At 47.9% G+C, this 23,517-nt stretch overlaps 1 protein-coding gene across 5 annotated transcripts in view; it reads right to left on the bottom strand.

The window, feature by feature from the left end:
- tdrd5 (tudor domain containing 5) overlaps nt 1-19,564 on the bottom strand; it is a 28,889-nt gene extending 9,325 nt beyond the window's left edge. Inside the window, exons 1-14 of one of the 5 annotated variants that reach the window (XM_042323001.1) lie at nt 19,415-19,448; nt 18,620-18,673; nt 18,126-18,363; nt 17,094-17,573; nt 16,763-16,971; nt 16,366-16,449; nt 15,973-16,029; nt 15,624-15,798; nt 15,125-15,294; nt 14,681-14,901; nt 14,171-14,380; nt 12,813-12,879; nt 12,069-12,269; nt 11,784-11,960 (exon numbers count right to left, since the gene is read on the bottom strand). In XM_042323001.1, the coding sequence (XP_042178935.1) occupies nt 11,784-11,960; nt 12,069-12,269; nt 12,813-12,879; nt 14,171-14,380; nt 14,681-14,901; nt 15,125-15,294; nt 15,624-15,798; nt 15,973-16,029; nt 16,366-16,449; nt 16,763-16,971; nt 17,094-17,573; nt 18,126-18,354 (2,280 nt within the window). In that variant the 5' untranslated portion in view covers nt 18,355-18,363; nt 18,620-18,673; nt 19,415-19,448. Of the gene's footprint in view, nt 1-11,783; nt 11,961-12,068; nt 12,270-12,812; nt 12,880-14,170; nt 14,381-14,680; nt 14,902-15,124; nt 15,295-15,623; nt 15,799-15,972; nt 16,030-16,365; nt 16,450-16,762; nt 16,972-17,093; nt 17,574-18,125; nt 18,364-18,596; nt 18,883-19,414 lie in introns of those variants that run through there. The other 4 variants (XM_042323000.1, XM_042322997.1, XM_042322998.1 and 1 more) reach the window with 4 other exon arrangements.
- Nucleotides 19,565-23,517: the final 3,953 nt, after the last annotated feature.

The following is a 23,517-nucleotide window of genomic DNA, read 5'->3' as shown; positions in this document are numbered from 1 at the left end:
GGAAAATGGCTAATTGGGCCCAATTTGGACATTTTCACTTAGGGGTGTACTCACTTTTGTTGCCAGCGGTTTAGACATTCATCTCTGTGTTGAGTTATTTTGAGGGGACAGCAAATTTACACTGTTATACAAGCTGTACACTCACTACTTTACATTGTAGCAAAGTGTCATTTCTTTAGTGTGGTCACATGAAAAGATATACTCAAATATTTACAAAAGTGTGAGGGGTGTACTCACTTTTGTGATATATGACCGATTATGATTTTTCAACACCGATACCGATTATTGGAGGACCAAAAAAAGCCACTGCCAATTTTTGATTTATTTGTAATAATGACAATTACAACAATACTGAATGAACACTTATTTTAACTTCATATAATACATCAATAAATATCTATTTAGCTTCAAATAAATAATGAGTTACTTGCTCAGAACATATGAAAGTTGGTGGTTCCTTTTAACATGAGACTTCAATATTCCAAGGTAAGAGGTTTTAGGTTGTAGTTAATATCGTATTTATAGGACTATTTCTCTCTATACCATTTGTATTTCATATACCTTTGGCTATTGGATGTTCTTATAGGCACTTTAGTATTGCCAGTGTAACAGTATAGCTTCCGTCCCCCTCCTCGCCCCTACCTGGGCTCGAACCAGGAACACATCGACAACAGCCACACTCGAAGCATCGTTACCCATCGATCCACAAAATCAGGCGGCCCTTGCAGAGCAAGGGGAATAACTACTCTAGGTCTCAGAGCGAGTGACGTTTGAAACGCTATTAGCTCACATCCCGCTAACTAGCTAGCCATTTCACATCGGTTACACCAGCCATTAGGCTGATAGGCTTGAAGTCATAAACAGCGCTGTGCTTGCGAAGAGCTGCTGGCAAAACGCATGAAAGTGCTGTTTGAATGAATGCTTACGAGCCTGCTGCTGCCTACCATCGCTCAGTTAGACTGCTCTATCAAATCATAGACTTAATTATAACATAACACACAGAAATACGAGCCTTAGGACATTAATATGGTCGAATCTGAAAACGATCATTTCGAAAACGTTTATTATTTCAGTGAAATACGGAACCATTCTGTATTTTATCTAACGGGTGGCATTCCTAAGTCTAAATATTCATGTTACATTGCACAACCTTCAATGTTATGTCATAATTACGTAAAATTCTGGCAAATTAGTTCGCAATGAGCCAGGCTGCCCAAACTGTTACACAATCCATGTCAGGGTATATGCATGTGTGCCATAAAGCTGGTGAATGTGCAAGACAAAATATTTAAGTGCCTTTGAACGGGATATGGTAGTAGGTACCAGGCGCACCGGTTTGTATCAAGAACTGCAACGCTGCTGGGTTTTTCACACTCAACAGTTTCCCGTGTGCATCAAGAATGGTCCATCACCCAAAGGATATCCCGCCAACTTGACACAACTGTGGGAAGCATTGTAGTCCACAAGGAACAGCATCCTTGTGGAACGCTTTTGACACCTTGTAGAGTCCATGCCCTGATGAATTGAGGCTGTTCTGAGTGCAAAAAGGAAGGGGGGGGTGTAACTCAATATTAGGAAGGTATTCCTAATGTTTGGTATACTCAGTATAAACAAGGATTCTATTTAAAGGCTTTTGCTGAACCCTGTTGTGTCAGATCAGTGATCTGTTCAAGGCTGTTAAGAAGCCTCCAGCCAGGCCTCCACACAGGACAAGGCTGTTAAGAAGCCCCCAGCCAGGTCTCAGACCTCCACAGTAGTTTCCATAATGGGTGGATGATGGACAAGGCTGTTAAGAAGCCCCCAGCCAGGTCTCAGACCTCCACAGTAGTTTCCATAATGGGTGGATGATGCTCTCGCTCCCTCTTGCATCCCCACAGAACACAGTCCTGACGGAACACTGCAATTCATCCCTTTCCCGTTTCAGCAGAACGACTGTAACCGTGTCTCTCCCCCACCCTCTCCCTCTCTCTCTCTGCCTCCCCCTCAATTCAATTCAAGGGGCTTTATTGGCATGGGAAACATATGTTAACATTGCCAAAGCAAGTGAAGTAGATAAACAAAAGTGAAATAAACAAAAATAAACATTACACTCACAGAAGATTTGAAATGTCATATGTATATATACAGTGTTGTAACGATGTGCAAATGGTTAAAGTACAAACAGGAAAACAAATATGGGTTGTAATTACAATGGTGTTTGTTCTTCACTGGTTGACCTTTTCTTGTGGCAACAGGTCACAAATCTTGCTGCTGTGATTGCACAGTGGAATTTCACCCAATAGATAAAGGCGTTTATCAAAATTGGATTTGTTTTCTAATTCTGTGTGGGTCTGTGTCACGACTTCCGCCGAAGTCGGTCCCTCTCCTTGTTCGGGCGGCGTTCGGCGGTCAACATTACCGGCATTTTAGCCATCGCCGATCCATTTTTCATTTGTTTTGTCTTTCACACCTGGTTTCAATCCCCCAATTACTTGTTAATTATTTAACCCTCTGTTCCCCCATGTTTGTTTGTGAGTAATTGTTTATTGTATTGCGGTCCGTATTTGTGGCCTTGTATTTATACGACGTGTATTGTGATATATTTGAGTAAAATTGCTTTCATTGCTCATATCTGCGGTGCTGCGCCTGACTCATCTCACCAGCTACACACAGACGCATTACAGAATTACTCACCACCGAATGGAGTCAGCAGGACCAGACGACCTCCCTGTGGCGGTAGAGGAGCGCGTCCAGCAGCACGCGACCGTATTGCAATGTCTGGGCAACACCATGGATCGGGTGCTGCAGACGATGGATCGTTGCGAGAGAGGAGGAGGTCGTCCAGCGCCTCCACCAGCCCCACTACAGCAGGCCACACTGTCCACCCCTCCTTCACCCGGTCCCAGTGGGATTCGGCTCGCTCTCCCGAGGGAGTATGATGGGACGGCTGCCGGATGCCAGGGGTTCCTACTCCAGCTGGAGCTCTACCTGGCGACCATCCACCCGGCTCCTTCGGGAGGTAAGAGCGTGTCCGCCCTCGTCGCCTGCCTCTCAGGCAAAGCCCTGGAGTGGGCCAACACCGTATGGAGTGAAGGAGAAACGGAGTTGGACAATTACGCTAAGTTCACCCGCTGCTTCGGGCAGTTTTCGACCACCCGCCTGAGGGTCGAGCAGCAGGTGAACGTCTGTTCCACCTGAAGCAGAGGACGAGGAGCGCACAGGATTTCGCTTGGGACTTCCGGACCCTGGCCACCAGCGCGGGATGGAACGACAGGGCCCGGATCAATCACTACCGGTGCAGTCTGCGCGAGGACGTTCGTCGGCTGTTGGCCAGCCGAGACACCACCCTCATGTTGGACCAGCTGGTGGATCTGTCCATCCGGCTGGACAACCTGCTGGCTGCCCGCGGATGTCCGGATCGGGGCCTGTCAGTTCCATCCCCCAGCACCTCCGCTCCGACGCCCATGAAGCTGGGAGGTGCTGCGCTTAGGGCGACCGGAGGAGGGGCCATTCCCTGCACCATCTGTGGCCGCAGAGGGCACACTGCTGGTCGGTGCTGGGGAGGTTCCTCAGGGAGTCGAGGCAGCAGGCAGAGCACTACCGTGTCACCCCAGGTGAGTCGGCACCAGGCTCACCCAGAGCCCCCTGTTGCTCACATGTATGTGTTTATTACATTTCCTGAGTTTTCCCCGCATTCTCAGCATAAGGCGCTCGTAGATTCAGGCGCAGCTGGGAATTTTATTGACCGTTCATTTGCTCATAGTTTAGGGATCCCCCTTGTTCCTGTGGTTATACCCTTCCCTGTGCATGCCCTAGATAGTCGACCATTAGGGTCAGGGCTGATTAGGGAGGCGACCGCTCCACTAAGCATGGTTACGCAGGAGGGTCACAAGGAGAGAATCAGTCTCTTCCTTATTGATTCTTCTGCGTTTCCCATGGTGCTGGGCCTACCCTGGTTGGCCTGTCATCACTCCACTATTTCGTGAAAAGATAGGGCTCTCAAGGGGTGGTCACGAGAGTGGTCTCCGTCGGTGCAACTACGGTGGAAAGTCCAGACCAGGTCTCCACCGTGCGCTTCCCCTCAGAATATGCCGATTTGGCTCTCACCTTCTGCGGCTTCTGCTCTTTGTGCGATAAATCTCCTGGTAGACGCAGCACTTCCCAGGAGTCATGTGTATCCTCTGTCACAGGAGGAGATGGCGGCTATGGAAACGTGTCTCCGAATCCCTGGGGCAGAGATACAGTTGGCCCTCCACTTCACCTGCCTCCTCGAGTTTCTTTTTTTGTGAAGAAGGATGGAGGACTGCACCCGTGTATTAACTATCGAGGTATCAATCAGATCACAGTGAGGTACAGCTACCCACTGCCTCTCATCGCCAGTGTGATCAAGTCAATGCATGGGGCGCACTTCTCCACAAAATTGGATCTCAGGAGCACATACAACCTGGTGCGTATCCGGGAGGGGGACGAGTGGAAGACGGCATTTAGTACCACCTCAGGGCACTATGAGTACCCAGTCATGCCGTACGGGTTGATGAATGCTCCATCAGTCTTCCATTCCTTTGTTGAAGAGATTTTCTGGGACTTGCACAGGAACCTGCAGGGTGTAGTGGTGTATATCGACAACATTCTGATATACTCCGCTACACGCGCCGAGCATGTGTCCCTGCTGTGCAGGGTGCTTGGTCGACTGTTGGAGCATGACCTGTACGTCAAGGTTGAGAAATGTCTGTTCTTCCAACACTCCGTCTCCTTCCTAGGGTACCGCATTTCCACTTCAGGGGTGGAGATGGAGTGTGACTGCATTTCAGCCGTGTGTAATTGGTCGAGTCCCACAACGGTAAACGAAGTGCAGCGGTTTCTAGGGTTTGCAAACTACTACCGGAGGTTTATCCGGGGTTTTGGTCAGGTAGCGGCTCCCATTACCTCAGTGCTGAAGGGGGGGCCGGTGCGACTGCAGTGGTCGGCTGAGGCGGACAGGGCTTTTGGTCACCTGAAGGCTCTGTTTACCTTGGCTCCCGTGCTGGCTCATCCGGATCCCTCTTTGGCGTGTATAGTGGAGGTGGATGCGTCCGAGGCTGGGATAGGAGCCATGCTCTCTCAGCTCTCGGGCACGCCACCAAAGCGAAACTATGATGTGGGGGACCGAGAGCGGTTGGCTGTTGTCAAGGCTCTGAAGGCATGGAGACATAGGCTTGAGGGGGCTAAACAAATCAAATCTAATTTTATTTGTCACATACACATGGTTAGCAGATGTTAATGCGAGTGTTGCGAAATGCTTGTGCTTCTAGTTCCGACAATGCAGTAATAACCAACAAGTAATCTAACTAACAATTCCAAAACTACTGTCTTATACACAGTGTAAGGGGATAAAGAATATGTACATAAAGATATGAATGAGTGATGGCATAGAGCAGCATAGGCAAGATACAGTAGATGGTATCGAGTACAGTATATACATATGAGATGAGTATGTAAACAAAGTGGCATAGTTAAAGTGGCTAGTGATACATGTATTACATAAGGATGCAGTAGATGATATAGAGTACAGTATATACGTATGCATGAGATGAATAATGTAGGGTATGTAACATTATATTAGGTAGCATTGTTTAAAGTGGCTAGTGATATATTTTACATCATTTCCCATCAATTCCCATTATTAAAGTGGCTGGAGTTGTGTCAGTGTGTTGGCAGCAGCCACTCAATGTTAGTGGTGGCTGTTTAACAGTCTGATGGCCTTGAGATAGAAACAGTTTTTCAGTCTCTCGGTCCCAGCTTTGATGCACCTGTACTGACCTCGCCTTCTGGATGATAGCGGGGTGAACAGGCAGTGGCTCGGGTGGTTGTTGTCCTTGATGATCTTTATGGCCTTCCTGTAACATCGGGTGGTGTAGGTGTCCTGGAGGGCAGGTAGTTTGATGATGGTGATGCGTTGTGCAGACCTCACTACCCTCTGGAGAGCCTTACGGTTGTGGGCGGAGCAGTTGCCGTACCAGGCGGTGATGCAGCCCGCCAGGATGCTCTCGATTGTGCATCTGTAGAAGTTTGTGAGTGCTTTTGGTGACAAGCCGAATTTCTTCAGCCTCCTGAGGTTGAAGAGTCGCTGCTGCGCCTTCTTCACGATGCTGTCTGCGTGAGTGGACCAATTCAGTTTGTCTGTGATGTGTATGCCGAGGAACTTAAAACTTGCTACTCTCTCCACTACTGTTCCATCGATGTGGATAGGGGGGTGTTCCCTCTGCTGTTTCCTGAAGTCCACAATCATCTCCTTAGTTTTGTTGACGTTGAGTGTGAGGTTATTTTTCTGACACCACACTCCGAGGGCCCTCACCTCCTCCCTGTAGGCCGTCTCGTCGTTGTTGGTAATCAAGCCTACCAATGTTGTGTCGTCCGCAAACTTGATGATTGAGTTGGAGGCGTGCGTGGCCACGCAGTCGTGGGTGAACAGGGAGTACAGGAGAGGGCTCAGAATGCACCCTTGTGGGGCCCCAGTGTTGAGGATCAGCGGGGTGGAGATGTTGTTGCCTACCCTCACCACCTGGGGGCGGCCCGTCAGGAAGTCCAGTACCCAGTTGCACAGGGCGGGGTCGAGACCCAGGGTCTCGAGCTTGATGACGAGCTTGGAGGGTACTATGGTGTTGAATGCCGAGCTGTAGTCGATGAACAGCATTCTCACATAGGTATTCCTCTTGTCCACACCCTTATCTCATCTGGAATGACCACTGCAATCTGGAGTACATCCGAGCGGCGAGGAGACTGAACCCTCGCCAGGCAAGGTGGGGCATGTTCTTTATACGTTTAGTTTTCACTCTGTCCTACAGATCAGGTTACCAGAACGCTAAGGCAGACGCACTTTCCCGGATGTATGACACAGAGGAGCGGTCCATGGATCACACTCCCATACCTCCGGCCTCTTACCTGGTGGCACCGGTGGTGTGGAGCTGGACGCGGACATTGAGCACACTCCCCCCCCCCCCAGTGTCCAGCTGGGCGCCTGTACGTTCCGTCTGCTGTCCACGACCGTTTGATCTATTGGGCCCACACGTCACCCTCCTCTGGTCATCCTGGCATCAGTCGGACAGTGCGTTGCCTTAATGGGAAGTACTGGTAGTCCCACTAAACCCACTAAATTCTCTCTCTTCCAGTGCATACTGGGGTATCAGCCGGTTCTGGCACCTTGGCATCAGAGCCAGAACGAAGTTCCTGCGGTAGACGAGTGGTTCGGAGGAGACCTGGGACGCCGCCCATGTGCACCTGCAACGGGCCGTGAGGCGGCAGAAGGCGAGCGCCAACTGCCACCGTAGTGAGGCCCCGGTGTTCGCACCGGGGGACCAGGTCTGGCTCTCGACCCGAAACCTTCCCCTTCGCCTGCCCTGCCGGAAGCTGGGTCCGTGGTTTGTGGGGCCATTCAAAGTCCTGAGGAGACTGAACGAGGTATGTTACAGGTTACAGCTTCCCTCAGATTACCGTATTAATCCCTTGCACCATGTGTCTCTCCTCAGGCCGGTGGTGGCAGGTCCACTCCAGGAGTCTGAGGTGCGGGAGGTCCCTCCACCCCCTCTGGACATCGAGGAGGCCCCGGCGTATGCTGTGTAGAGCCATCCTGAGCTCGAGGCGTCGGGCCTTCATTACCTCATGGAGGGGTACGGTCCAGAGGAGATGCTGAGTGCCGGTGGAGGACGTCTTGGACCTTTCGTTGCTGCGGGAGTTCCACCGTCTCCATTCGGATCGCCCTGCTCCTCGTCCCTAGGTCTGTGTCGGTGCGTTGCTGAAGTCGGGGGGATACTGTCACGACTTCCACCGAAGTCGGTTCCTCTCCTTGTTCGGGCGGCCTTCTAGCCATCGCTGATCCACGTTTCATTTTCCATTTGTTTCGCCTTTGTCTTACACACCTGGTTTCAATCCCGAAATTACTTGATCATTATTTCACCTTCTGTTCCCCCATGTTTGTTTGTGAGTAATTGTTTATTGTATTGTGGTCTGTATTTGTGGGCTTGTGGCCTTTGTGGCAATACACAACGTGTATTGTGATATACACTGCTCAAAAAAATAAAGGGAACACTAAAATAACACATCCTAGATCTGAATGAATGAAATATTCTTATTAAATACTTTTTTCTTTACATAGTTGAATGTGCTGACAACAAAATCACAAAAATTAAATCGATGGAAATCAAATTTATCAACCCATGGAGGTCTGGATTTGGAGTCACACTCAAAATTAAAGTGGAAAACCACACTACAGGCTGATCCAACTTTAATGTAAATTCCATAAAACAAGTCAAAATAAGGCTCAGTAGTGTGTGTGGCCTCCACGTGCCTGTATAACCTCCCTACAACGCCTGGGCATGCTCCTGATGAGGTGGCGGATGGTCTCCTGAGACCTGGATCATCCTCCTGGACAGACCTGGTGGATGGAGCTGAAATGCATCCTGGGGAACGGGACAGTCCATAGCATCATTGCCTTCCTCTTGCAGGAACTGCTAACACACTCCAGCCACATGAGGTCTAGCATTGTCTTGCATTAGGAGGAACCCAGGGCCAACCGCACCAGCATATGGTCTCACAAGGGGTCTGAGGATCTCATCTCGGTACCTAATGGCAGTCAGGCTACCTCTGGCGAGCACATGGAGGGCTGTGCGGCCCCCCCAAAGAAATGCCACCCCACACCATGACTGACCCACCGCCAAACAGGTCATTCTGGAGGATGTTGCAGGCAGCAGAACGTTCTCCACGGCGTCTCCAGACTGTCATGTCTGTCACATGTGCTCAGTGTGAATCTGCTTTCATCTGTGAAGAGCACAGGGCGCCAGTGGCGAATTTGCCAATCTTGGTGTTCCCTGGCAAATGAAAAACGTCCTGCACAGTGTTGGGCTGTAAGCACAACCCCCACCTGTGGACGTCGGGCCCTCATATCACCCTCATGGAGACTGTTTCTGACCGTTTGAGCAGACACATGCACATTTGTGGCCTGCTGGAGGTCATTTCATTTTGCAGGGCTCTGGCAGTGCTCCTCCTGCTTCTCCTTGCACAAAGGCAGAGGTAGCGGTCCTGCTGCTGGGTTGTTGCCCTCCTACGGCCTCCCCCACGTCTCCTGATGTACTGGCCTGTCTCCTGGTAGCGCCTCCATGCTCTGGACACTATGCTGACAGACACAGCAAACCTTCTTGCCACATCTCGCATTGATGTGCCATCCTGGATGAGCTGCACTACCTGAGCCACTTGTGTGGGTTGTAGACTCTGTCTCATGCTACCACTAGAGTGAAAGCACCGCCAGCATTCAAAAGTGACCAAAACATCAGCCAGGAAGCATAGGAACTGAGAAGTGGTCTGTGGTCCCCACCTGCAGAACCACTCCTTTATTGGGGGTGTCTTGCTAATTGCCTATAATTTCCACCTGTTGTCTATTCCATTTGCACAACAGCATGTGAAATTTATTGTCAATCAGTGTTGCTTCCTAAGTGGACAGTTTGATTTCACAGAAGTGTGATTGACTTAGAGTTACATTGTGTTGTTTAAGTGTTCCCTTTATTTTTTTTGAGCAGTGTATTTGAGTAAAATTGCTTTCATTACTCATATCTGCCTGACTCATCTCACCAGCTACACACAGACGCATTACAGTCTGTGTAATCTGAGGGAAATGTGTGTCTCCAATATGGTCATTATTTTGGCAGGAGGTTAGGAAGTGCAGCTCAGTTTCCACCTCATTTTGTGGGCAGTGTGCACACAGCCTATTTTTTTCTTCAGAGGGTCTGCCTACGGCGGCCTTTCTCAATAGCAAAGCTATGCTCACTGGGTCTGTACATAGTAAAAGCTTTCTTTAAGTTTGGGTCAGTCACAGTGGTCAGGTATTCTGTTTAGGGCCAAATAGCATTCTAGTTTGCTCTGTTGTTTTGCTAATTACTTGACACATTGGAAATAATTATCTTTTTGTTTTCTCATGATTTGGTTGGGTCTAATTGTGTTGCTGCCCTGGGGCTCTGTGTGGTCTGTTTGTGTTTGTGAAAAGAGCCCCAGGACCAGCTTGCTTAGGGGACTCTTCTCCAGGTTCATCTTTCTGTAGGTGATGGCTTTGTTATGGAAGGTTTGGGAATCGCTTCCTTTTAGGTGGTTGTAGAATTGAACGGCTCTTTTCTGGATTTCGATAATTAGCGGGTATCGGCCTAATTCTGCTCTGCATTCATTATTTGGTGTTTTACGTTGTACACAGAGGATATTTCTGCATAATCTCAATTTGGTGTTTGTCCCATTTTGTGTATTCTTGGTTGGTGACAACCATAAAGGGCAATGGGTTCTATAACTGATTCAAGGGCCTCCTTGGTTCTCTCTCTCTCCCCCTCTCCTAACGCTGGGGCCGCCGCTACTGACTACTAACGCTGGGGCCGCCGCTACTGACTACTAAAGCTGGGGCCGCTACAACTAACTACTAACGCTGGGGCCGCTACAACTAACTACTAACGCTGGGGCTGCCGCTACTGACTACTAACGCTGGGGCCGCTAATACTAACTACTAACGCTGGGGCTGCTTCTACTACTAATGCTGGGGTTGCTGCTACTACTAACGCTGGGGTTGCTGCTACTACTAACGCTGGGGTTGCTGCTACTACTAACGCTGGGGCTGCTGCTAGGGCTACTACTACTACTGCTGCTACTACTAACGCAGGGGCTGATACTACTACTACTACTACTGCTGCTGCTACTAACGCTGGGGCTGCTACTACTACTGCTGCTACTAACGCTGGGGCTGCTACTACTACTGCTGCTACTAACGCTGGGGCTGCTACTACTACTGCTGCTACTAACGCTGGGGCTGCTACTACTACTGCTGCTACTAACGCTGGGGCTGCTACTACTACTGCTGCTACTAACGCTGGGGCTGCTACTACTACTACTACTACTACTGCTGCTACTAACGCTGGGGCTGCTACTACTACTACTACTAACGCTGGGGCTGCTACTACTACTACTACTACTACTACTACTAACGCTGGGGCTGCTGCTACTAAAGCTGGGGCTGCTACTACTACTGCTGCTACTAACGCTGGGGCTGCTACTACTACTACTACTACTACTACTAACGCTGGGGCTGCTACTACTACTACTACTACTACTACTAACGCTGGGGCTGCTACTACTACTACTAACGCTGGGGCTGCTACTACTACTGCTGCTACTAATGCTGGGGCTGCTGCTACTACTACTACTACTACTACTACTACTACTACTACTACTACTAACGCTGGGGCTGCTACTACTACTACTACTAACGCTGGGGCTGCTACTACTGCTGCTACTACTACTAACGCTGGGGCTGCTACTACTGCTGCTACTACTACTACTAATGCTGGGGCTGCTACTACTACTACTAATGCTGGGGCTGCTACTACTACTACTACTACTACTACTACTACTACTACTACTACTACCTCTAATACTGGGGCTGCTACTACTACTGCTGCTACTAATGCTGGGGCTGCTACTACTACTGCTGCTACTAACGCTGGGGCTGCTACTACTACTGCTGCTACTAACGCTGGGGCTGCTGCTACTAACGCTGGGGCTGCTACTACTACTGCTGCTACTAACGCTGGGGCTGCTACTACTAACGCTGGGGCTGCTACTACTAACGCTGGGGCTGCTACTACTAACTACTACTACTACTAATGCTGGGACTGCTCTGCCAGGCCTTCTGTAGTCTGATAAGGGCTGTTATGTGGACAGTGTTAGTGGAGGAGAGAATGGTATAGTGAGATGTCGTCTCTGTGTGTGAATATGCGTGCATGTGAGAGGGTATTCTGTACCGTGTGAGTGGGGCAAGGGGAGCTCTTGGACAGGGGTTGGGTGGTGTTGTGCTGGAAAGTGATGGTGGTGGCTTCGTGGCAAGGCTCCAGGGTGGGGTCCTCATCCTCTATTTCCATTCCCTCGCCGAACACGCCTTCGCCCAGATAGAGGCTCACTGGGTTGAACTGGTTACACAACTGAGAGGACAGATGGGATGAAGAGAAGGTTATGGGAGATTGCATTGAATCACTAAATGGGAAATGCCTTGACATTTGATAGGTTTGTATGTTCAGCACGTGACTGACCGCTGCGCTGACGGTGGGTGCGCAGCAGAGCCCATGGCCCTGGGCCTGCAGGGCGCTGTGGATGTACACGTCCTCCTCGGTGTGTGTGTCGCACAGAAAGAGCTGCAGGAAGTCGGCGTGGTAGCCATGCAGGGCGGCCACCAGGGTACGGTCACAACATAGCTTCTGGAAGGAGGTCTTGGCGTTGGCACTCCAGCTGCCCTGGGAGGAGAAACACACGGTGGGTTTCAGTTCTTCTCAGACCAGAGACTGTATGTATTAAGAGGGCGGGTTTCAGTTCTTCTCAGACCAGAGACTGTATGTATTAAGAGGGCGGGTTTCAGTTCTTCTCAGACCAGAGACTGTATGTATTAAGAGGGCGGGTTTCAGTACTTCTCAGACCAGAGACTGTATGTATTAAGAGGGCGGGTTTCAGTACTTCTCAGACCAGAGACTGTATGTATTAAGAGGGCGGGTTTCAGTACTTCTCAGACCAGAGACTGTATGTATTAAGAGGGCAGGTTTCAGTACTTCTCAGACCAGAGACTATGAATTAAGAGGGCAGGTTTCAGTACTTCTCAGACCAGAGACTGTATGTATTAAGCCTCTCAGAGAAGTAGTACTGATATAGGATTTGTTTGATATTATATGGACAGCAGGGTGGGGGATCTGATCCTAAATCAGTAATCATACTCGAGACACTTAATTCATAAATCTGGGTCCACGGAAGGTAGATTGTGTAAACAGTAGCGTAGAAGGTCTTACACCGAAAGGCTTGATTCCAGCCAGCGATGATGGGACTGCTTGTGCTGGGAGCTCTGAGTAACAAGACCTGAGGGGGATAGACAAAACTCTCTCTGTTACCACCTTGCACAGAGTAACGCATTGATCAACACATGGTGACATCAGATACTAGGGATACAAACAGTCACTTCCAACACCTTTCCTTCTCAGTTCTACAGCTGATGATTAGTGGGCAAAAGAAAGGAAAACATTTGTCTTCATCCCAAATGACACCCTATTCCCTTTTCAGTGCACTCACTACCTATCCAGTCCTCTCAGATCTAGACAAGATCTTAGACAAGTACCTAAGGAGTAGGGGTCTAGGGTTCTGGACATGACCACAGGCTACGTCCCAAATTACACACTACCTATCCAGTCCTTTCAGATCTATGCCACGGGCAAGGGGAAAGGGGTTGGTTGTGGACAGGGGATTTGTCCCAAATGGCTGGTCAATAGTAGTGTACGATATACAGGGTTCATACACATTTTGACAGATGGAATTTCATGACTTTTAACCAAACACGTATTATGCCTTTTGAAATCATTCGCTGATTCAATATATCAAAGATTAAATGGAAATGGTAGGCTACAAATCTTTATATTCAACCAGACCAAAAATGGACTTGAGGAAATGTAACTTCGCTATGCATCTTAGCGAACTTAGAATAAGTGTTTACTTAGCAGGCTGACAAGCATCTATTGAGTTGCAATGTCCCCTACATTGGATGTCCAAATCAACTGGAAGTATCTACAAAACTAGTTTTGAAGCCACATAATCCAAAAGAAAGGCTAGATATATTTTTTTTCTAAAATTACTGTTTGCGATTCACATGATTCGATTCACCGCAATTGAACCGAATCCCAACTAATACAACGGCGTGAATTGTTTGTTTCGTCAAAAAGGTTAACTTTCTATGTCCTTGTTCGCAATTGTCGTTGGAAAGTTTTTTGGAACATGCCGAAAAAATGAATATACGCTAATAATAGGTTAACAGTTACCGAGCGTGTACAAGATATGTTTTGAATTGGCTACCAAGTTATTAGTCTGTTCTCCATCATATTCTAAAGGCCTACCTGCTGCTGCAATGTCCGACTGTCCCTCTAACATAGACGCACTAAAGATCCTGGCTGATATGATAATGTGCCTAAATAAATTACATTAACAGACATTTTGAAATTAATTACCATTACTTTTCCAAAACATTTCAGATTTGATCAATACCCAAAACTTTTCCAGGACTGGAAAACATCATTTTAAAATTGTATGACTTTCCCAGGATTTTCATGACCTTACAAACCCTGTATATAGGAAATATGGTGTCATTTGGTCACAGTCCTACTTGAGGAAGTTGAGGCTGCTCCTCTGGACAGTGGTGAGGTCTCCAAAGTCCACGTAGTAGACCTCTGCATGGGTGTTGTTGAGGACACGGTGAACCACCACGCGGTAGAACCAGATGCCCTGGGGCGCCACGCAGCACACCTGGCCTGTACGCACGTAGCGCTCCGGTAGACGGTAACGCTCCAACACCTCGGGACAGGTGTAGCAGCTCCTGGAGGGAGGGAGGGAGGGAGGGAGGGAGGGAAAAGAGAAGGTGGGATAGAGGGAGGACAAGAGAGCACCACCACATAGCATTCGGCTTCTCACACCCCTAGTCTCTACTCTTTCATGTGCATTGACCTAAAAACACATGAGCTAGTTGAGGGTAACACAGTGGACGACTACTAGATATGAACAGTTACTACACATTCATACCAAATAAGCCAATTGGACTACATGTCAAATCCCAGCCACTGAGGCAGGGAAGCCTCTCCTCCCTATCCCTTCAGTCCAGCAGAGGGCTGTTGTTCACCTCATCTCAATCATCATGTTCTCCAGGGCGCGGGCCTCTTGGCTCTCATGAAAGCGGATGTAGAAGTTCGAGGGAGACTCCACATGCTCCACCAGCACGGCCACCAGCTCCCGAGGGCCCTTGCACGTGGGGGCCCTCAGCCTCTGGCCCCGCATGGCGTCCGGGGGAATCACCGCCCCACGCCGACAACGCACCGGCAACGAGCCGTACAGATCCACCACCTGAGGGAAGCAGCCATAAACAGAATGTGTGTGCACACTCTTATGCATGTGAAGTATACATAAACACATTCTACAGATATGGACCATAGTGAGACAGATTTTCCTGTCTGTTAAACTGCAGCAATGGGTGCAGGCTTACATTTGTGCCCAGCACGTACACACTAAATGTATTTTATCAGGACTTTGAGCGTTGTGACCTTCCTTTCCCCAGGCTCCAGCTCACCTGGTAGAAGGTCTTGGTGGTGATGCGGAGCTCCAGGTCTTCCTCCAAGTTGGGCTTGGTCTCGCCTCCCTCTCCCTCCCAGGGAGACTCCTCACAGCTGAAATAGTAGCCTGTACCTGACGGGTTCAGAGCCTTGACACACTCAACGGGGCCTTCGGGCTCCGCCGTTCCTACCACACAAATAATACCAAAGTGACATATTGAATGAGATCAGTCATGACACACTTAGACCCAAAAATACCTGTTTTGTTGAATCTTAAATGGGCAGCAAAAGTTATACTTTTTGGTTATAACAATGAGTTAGTAATCAATCAAAATGTGATTGTCCTGTACTATCATATGGCTAGGAATAAAGTGGATAGGTGTTGTGTGTGAACCAGATATTTCCCTCTAACCACTGATCTAAGGTCAGATATTTGTTTACCCCCCTGATGGTTCATTTGAGGATTGGTAATGGTGTAATCTGATCCTAGGTTAAAGCCAGAGGAGTGTAGCAGACCTGGTTGTTGAGGCGTTGTGTGTCCAGGGACATTCTGGATGTCCATGACCACCCAGTGGTTGCCCTCGTCGCCCGCCATGGGCCGCAGGTAGAGCGTGTCGCTCAGGGCACCCACCATCTCCGTGGTACTCAGGAAGCCACTCTGGACCACCGGCAGCTCCTCCCCAAACACCCTCTGGGGTCAACCGTGGGTCATAAGGGCAACAAAGGTCAGAGCAACATACAAGACACTAACAAGAAGTAATACTTGGTGATTTAAAAAAACTCAAAAATGATTAGTCTTCATTCGGCATTGGCTAGTATGTAGGCATTCCAAAGGAAATGTATTTGATTTGTCAGTATAAAATACCTTGAATTCTGCAGGGAGATCGTGGACGGACAGTCCCTCACTGTTTTGGGCTACAACCTATATGGAAGGTTCGTTGTGTTAGAATCTCTACTGTCATTAGATGGATTTGGTATTTAGGTGAAGACAACATGTGTCCCAAATGGCACCATATTCCTTATATAGTGCCCTGGTCAATAGTAGTGTACTATATGAACCCTGGTAAAATTGGCCCTGGTCAATAGTAGTGTACTATATGAACCCTGGTAAAATTGGCCCTGGTCAATAGTAGTGTACTATATGAACCCTGGTAAAAATTGGCCCTGGTCAATAGTAGTGTAATATATATGCCCTGGTCAATAGTAGTGTACTATAAAGGGAATAGGGTGCTCATTGGGATGCAACCAGTGGACTGACCTGGCGAAGCTTGGCCTTTAGTTCTGGACTGACAGTGCCCGCTTCCCCGTTCTCCAGAATACGCTGCCTAAGCTCCTCCTCCAGCTGCAGATGCCAATCAACACAAGCAAAACATGACGAAGAGGAGGGGCTACAAGGCATTTGTTCTACTTTTCACTACTGCTATTCAGAAGCACATTCGATTCCCTTCTCTAAAAATCAGGACTTTTGCCCTCTAAAGCTTCAGCAAAAGCACAGACCCAATATACAGCACAGTAACTTGGTTGTAAGCCTGGTGTTGGCAGATCTGAATGTTACGTTGGCAGGCTTTGCACCCAATCAAAAACCAGATCACGGGGGAAACTATTTTTACGTGGCTGAACACACACACCAGAGCTACAGACAGCAGTATACACACCTTGATGACACACTTCTGAAACAGTTGTTCGTCCTGCGTGGGTTCAGGTTCAGGCTGTGGTGTTGTGTAATCCATTGGCAGAGAGCCCTGGTCCCCCTCTGGGCTGTTAAGGACTGCAGCCTCAGGGAGTGGCGCTGGTACCACAAGATTCTGAGTATTGGACACTGGATTCGGAGTACTGGACTCAGTGGTGTGTTTTTCTACTGGGACTGGATATATAAAACAGATTATTTTTTTAAATCAATGTGTACTGTACATGAGCAGCAATCAATTAAATTCAACACTATATGCTTGAAATGGAGTTATAGCTTTCACTGTGGGACCAACCAACCTGAGTTTGTCTGGGTCATCTGCCTTACGATAGGAACAGTTTTGAAGGTCTGCTTCAATGGGAATAACGGCTTTATGGGTCCAGTCCTCCGTGATGCCACCCCTGCCCCCCTGAGGGACAGCTGGGAGCCCATCCTGCTTTGTGTCACTGCCACCAGGTCGGCGGCCGCCGCCAGCATCTCGGCGATGGAATAGAAGCCGTAGTTGTTGACTCGTAAAGGGAAGCCGAAGCGGCGGACGAAGGCTGTCTCCAGCTCCGATAAACCCACGGCCCCATGGGAGAGCAGCTGGTGGAGCTGGGCCCGGAGTTGAGCCGGCAGGGCCGGGGGTGCACGGCCACGCCGCGGCAGAACCATGGGGTTGTGATGCTGGTAGCGTGGGGAGAAGAAGCCCACACCGCCACGCTGAGCAGGGGTCTTCTTGGCACTGCGCTGCTTGGCCACCAACTCCACTATGCCTCTGGTGGTGTCATCAGCCACTGCTGCAGAATGGGGAAAAAAAGATGCACTGGTGAAAAAATATACTCCCCCCCGCAGGGCAGGAGGGCCCACAGGCTCTGGGGACCCCCGCCCCCACCAAAAAAACAACAACAAATAATGTTGGTTGGGGCCCCCTGGAGGTCACCCCCCCTTCCCAGATAGCATATGAACAGAACAGGTCATAAGCCATGGCAAAAATGTTTAGAATTACAGAACATTTGCTGTAAAATATTTTCACTCAGCCTCAATGCAAAAAGGCCTTGCTCAGACCTTGCAGAAAACTACCTTGAAACTACGGTATGCCACTGGTGTGATGGGTTGATATGCTGGAGTTGAATTGATATCTGTGTTCTGATATATTCTTCCTCTCCTGATACTGTGCATACTACACTCAAGCACGAGGCAAAATGTAACTCTTGTCAACAAATATGAAAACTATAGCATGCTGTGTGCCAAAACAATTCTGCCTATAATGTCACATGTTAAAGACAAAACAAACTTGCTTTGACATAACAGTCAGCAAATCCACAGTGGGAGGAGTACTCAGTACTTACCCTTCAGCACTATGCTGCCATCTCCCAGATAGAGGATATGCACCACGTCGGGCATCTCGCGGATCATGTCCAGCACGTTGCGGAAGCCAAGGATCCTCAGGGGCATGGGGTGGCCCAGCATGTTGATGTAGTCTCTCTTCAACTGATCTGGGGTCAGGCCCTGCTTGGCTGAGATGAGCAGGGAGCGCACATCCTTCTTCAGGCTCGAAAGCAACTGCTCCTGGGTCATTCTGCGAGACTTGACAGAGGCTACAGTTTAGCTAACTAATGCATTTTCTGAACAATAAACACTGAAATGTGCAAAGAATCCACCCCCCATTGGACCAACTAGCTAATTAGGCTAACGACTGTTACAAGCGATCACAATGTGAAACGTATTTCATCAAAGTACTGTAGGTTGCTCACAAAAAAAAGATAGACTGGCTAGCCTATTTCAACAAGCATTCAGTTTCCATATTTTAGCTAACTTACACTAACAACTCGTGAAGACCAACCTTTCCTACAGGTCAATCAGCCTGTCAATTTATTCCACGGTACTCGTCTGAAGTCTGCAGGTGCAGATAAATTAATGGATTCAATTCGTTAACAGCATGTAGCCAACACTGTCCAAATAGCATCAATTAGCACAGCTGGAACAGGTGGTTAGCGGTGTTCCATTCCACTTAGCTCTGGTGAAGGGCGTTGGTAACGTGCTGGACCAGAGATACATTCCACTTAGCTCTGGTGCAGGGCGTTAGTAACGTGCTGGACCAGAGATACATTCCACTTAGCTCTGGTGAAGGGCGTTAGTAACGTCTGGTGCAGGGCGTTGGTGCAGTTAGTAACGTGCTGGACCAGAGATACATTCCACTTAGCTCTGGTGCAGGGCGTTAGTAACGTGCTGGACCAGAGATACATTCCACTTAGCTCTGGTGCAGGGCGTTAGTAACGTGCTGGACCAGAGATACATTCCACTTAGCTCTGGTGCAGGGCGTTAGTAACGTGCTGGACCAGAGATACATTCCACTTAGCTCTGGTGCAGGGCGTTAGTAACGTGCTGGACCAGAGATACATTCCACTTAGCTCTGGTGCAGGGCGTTAGTAACGTGCTGGACCAGAGATACATTCCACCACACTAGCGAGACAAAATCAGAGCACGTCACGAGCCGTACAGTTAGAAGATAACTACTTAAAGATTAATTTAGATTTTTTTTTAAAATGCATTTGGCTTATTCACACCTAGTAGTCTCAGAACACATGTTTTCTTCCAAAGCTGTGCAATATATAGGAAAATTGAATGGTTTACTCACTTAAGACACATTTTCTGGAATCACGAACACACACGTGTACGTGCAAGTATGGCGAGCAAATACAGACAAAATCACTTCCAAAATCATGATTAACCTTGTTATTGCCATGGCAAGTTGCTTAACGTTATCAAAAGTTATTACATACATCTACAAAAGTTACTACAACTATGAATACAATACAATTATTATATTAAAACAATTAATTATTTCAAAAGCTGAAACAACGGAGCCATAATTAATAGCCTAATATTAATGAACAATAATAAGACATATGAATGACAGACTATTCAATCATTTGTTCATCAAATCTAATAATTTCTAATAAACTAAAATACTTTGTTTCTTGGCCTAGGTGAGGGCCTTGATGAGAATTCATTACAGAAGGGGAAATGTAGGTCAAATACTTAATTTACAGTTTAATTCAATGATGTCTGGGAGGATGTGTGTCTTTCCTGCACGAAAAACCAACACCTTTTTCTAAAAGACAAACATCTGAGTCTGCACATTCCCAACAGTGACTCCCAGACACAAGCACAAACATCTGAGTCTGCACATACCCAACAGTGACTCCCAGACACAAGCACAAACATCTGAGTCTGCACATACCCAACAGTGACTCCCAGACACAAGCACAAACATCTGAGTCTGCACATTCCCAACAGTGACTCCCAGACCCAAGCACAAACATCTGAGTCTGCACATACCCAACAGTGACTCCCAGACCCAAGCACAAACATCTGAGTCTGCACATTCCCAACAGTGACTCCCAGACCCAAGCACAAACATCTGAGTCTGCACATTCCCAACAGTGACTCCCAGACCCAAGCACAAACATCTGAGTCTGCACATTCCCAACAGTGACTCCCAAACCCAAGCACAAAGATCTTCAAAGTAATCCCTTTTCCAATGATATTCCTCACATGACTGGGTATGATCATGTAAACAAAACAAAAAATTACAACTTATATTTCAAACTAGCAGTCCTTGACAAAGGCCTCCTTCCTGTCCTATAGGTGATCACAACTGAGGAAGGGAGGGCCGTTGAAACCAAGACAGCCACTCAAACAGCAAACCAACTAGCAACAAGCTTTGGGTTGCAAGCTTCTCACCAGCCACAGACATGCCAAGAGGGATGGAAACACCCGGAGTCAGCTTCCCCTCGCCGTGGGCATGGAAGATGGCGAAGAGAGAACATTCTGGGTCCCCGACTTTCAGGGGCCGCCGTCACAGGGGCACCAAGACAGTGAGGCTCCCTGAGGAACATGAGGACGGTAGTACCAAGAGGGATTACCCAGGAGACCAAGGGAGAGGAAGAGATAGAAGACAGGCCAGTCATGTCCACCTCAACTGTTGTGGACGTGCACAGCGTGAGAGAGAACGTGAGCGGGGAGGAGAACAAAGAGTTTATGGCCTTAATAGAGAGTGAATGGCAGGAGGAGGAAGGTAAGACGTTATCAATATCTTAAATGTCACTATAAACTGGTTGGTTCGAGTGCTGAATGCTGATTGGCTGACAGCCATGATATATCAGACCGTATACTACGGGAATGACAAAACATGTATTTATACTGCTCTAATTATGTTGGTAACCAGTTTATTTTATTTTTTATTTCACCTTTATTTAACCAGGTAGGCCAGTTGAGAACAAGTACACATTTACAATTGCGACCTGGCCAAGATAAAGCAAAGCCGTTCGACACATACAACAACACAGAGTTACACATGGAGTAAAACAAACATACAGTCAATAATACAGTAGAAAAATAAGTCTATATACAATGTGAGCAAATGAGGTGAGATAAGGGAGGTAAAGGAAAAAAAAGGCCATGGTGGTGAAGTAAATAAAATATAGCAAGTAAAACACTGGAATGGTAGATTTGCAGTGGAAGAATGTGCAAAGTAGAAATATAAATAACGGGGTGCAAAGGAGCAAAATAAATAAATAAATAAATACAGTAGGGGACGAGATAGTTTTTTGGGCAAAATTATAGATGGGCTATGTACAGGTGCAGTAATCTGTGAGCTGCTCTGACAGCTGGTGCTTACAGCTAGTGAGGGAGATAAGTGTTTCCAGTTTTAGAGATTTTTGTAGTTCATTCCAATCATTGGCAGCAGAGAACTGGAAGGAGAGGCAGCCAAAGGAGGAATTGGTTTTGGGTGTGACCAGAGAGATATACCTGCTGGAGCGCGTGCTACAGGTGGGTGCTGCTATGGTGACCAGTGAGCTGAGATAAGGGGGGACTTTACCTAGCAGAGACTTGTAGATGACCTGGAGCCAGTGGGTTTGGCGACAAGTATGAAGCGAGGTTCAGCCAACGAGAGCGTACAGGTCGCAGTGGTGGGAAGTATATGGGGCTTTGGTGACAAAACGGATTACACTGTGATAGACTGCATCCAATTTATTGAGTAGGGTATTGGAGGCTATTTTGTAAATTACGTCGCCGAAGTCGAGGATTGGTAGGATGGTCAGTTTTACGAGGGTATGTTTGGCAGCATGAGTGAAGGATGCTTTGTTGTGAAATAGGAAGCCGATTCTAGATTTAACTTTGGATTGGAGATGTTTGATGTGAGTCTGGAAGGAGAGTTTACAGTCTAACCAGACACCTAGGTATTTGTAGTTGTCCACATATTCTATGTCAGAACCGTCCAGACTAGTGATGCTGGACGGGCGGGCAGGTGCGGGCATCGATCGGTTGAAGAGCATGCATTTAGTTTTACTTGTATTTAAGAGCATTTGGAGGCCACGGAAGGAGAGTTGTATGGCATTGAAGCTCGTCTGGAGGGTTGTTAACACAGTGTCCAAAGAAGGGCCAGAAGTATACAGAATGGTGTCATCTGCGCAGAGGTGGATCAGAGACTCCCCAGCAGCAAGAGCGACATCATTGATGTATACAGAGAAGAGAGTCGGCCCAAGAATTGAACCCTGTGGCACCCCCATAGAGACTGCCAGAGGCCCGAACAACAGGCCCCCCGATTTGACACACTGAACTCTATCAAAGAAGTAGTTGGTGAACCAGGCGAGGCAATCATTTGAGAAACCAAGGCTATCGAGTCTGCCGATGAGGATGTGGTGATTGACAGAGTCGAAAGTCTTGGCCAGGTCAATGAATACGCTGCACAGTATAGTTTCTTATCGATGGCGGTTAAGATATAGTTTAGTACCTTGAGCGTGGCTGAGGTGCCCTCATGACCAGCTCTGAAACCAGATTGCGTAGCGCAGAAGGTTGCGTGGGATTCTAAATGGTCGGTAATCTGTTTGTTGACTTGCCTTTCGAAGACCTTAGAAAGGCAGGGTAGGATAGACATAGGTCTGTAGCAGTTTGGGTCTAGAGTGTCTCCCCTTTTGAAGAGGGGGATGACCGCAGCTGCTTTCCAATCTTTGGGAATCTCAGACGACACGAAAGAGGGGTTGAACAGGCTAGTAATTGGGGTTGCAACAATTTTGGCAGCTAGTTTTAGAAAGAAAGGGTCCAAATGGTATAGTCCGGCTGATTTGTAGGGGTCCAGATTTTGCAGCTCTTTCAGAACATCAGCTGACTAGATTTGGGAGAAGGAGAAATGGGGAAGGATTGGGCGAGTTGTTGTGGGGGGTGCAGTGCTGTTGACCGTGGTAGGGGTAGCCAGGTGGAAAGCATGGCCAGTTGTAGAAAAATGCTTTTTGAAATTCTCAATTATAGTGGATTTTTTAGCTGCCCACTGCACTGAGTTTCCTATCCTCAGTGCAGTGGGCAGCTGGGGTAGGTGTTCTTATTCTCCATGGACTTTACAGTGTCCCAGAACTTTTTTGAGTTTGTGTTGCAGGAAGCAAATTTCTGCTTGAAAAAGCTAGCCTTGGCTTTTCTAACTGCCTGTGTATATTGCTTTCTAACTTCCCTGAAAAATTGCATATCACGGGGGCTGTTCGATGCTATTGCAGAATGCCATAGGATGTTTTTGTGTTGGTTAAGGGCAGTCAGGTCTTGGGAGAACCAAGGGCTATATCTGTTCCTGGTTCTAAATTTCTTGAATGGGGCATGCTTATTTAAGATGGTGAGGAAGGCATTTAAAAAAACAAACAGGCATCTTCTACCGACGGGATGAGGTCAATATCCTTCCAGGATACC

Source organism: Oncorhynchus tshawytscha, linkage group LG06 (genome assembly GCF_018296145.1).
Source record: "Oncorhynchus tshawytscha isolate Ot180627B linkage group LG06, Otsh_v2.0, whole genome shotgun sequence".
NCBI classification, from domain to species: domain Eukaryota; kingdom Metazoa; phylum Chordata; class Actinopteri; order Salmoniformes; family Salmonidae; genus Oncorhynchus; species Oncorhynchus tshawytscha.
Note: the sequence above shows the minus strand (reverse complement) of the source record. Positions and strands in the feature narration are given on the sequence as shown.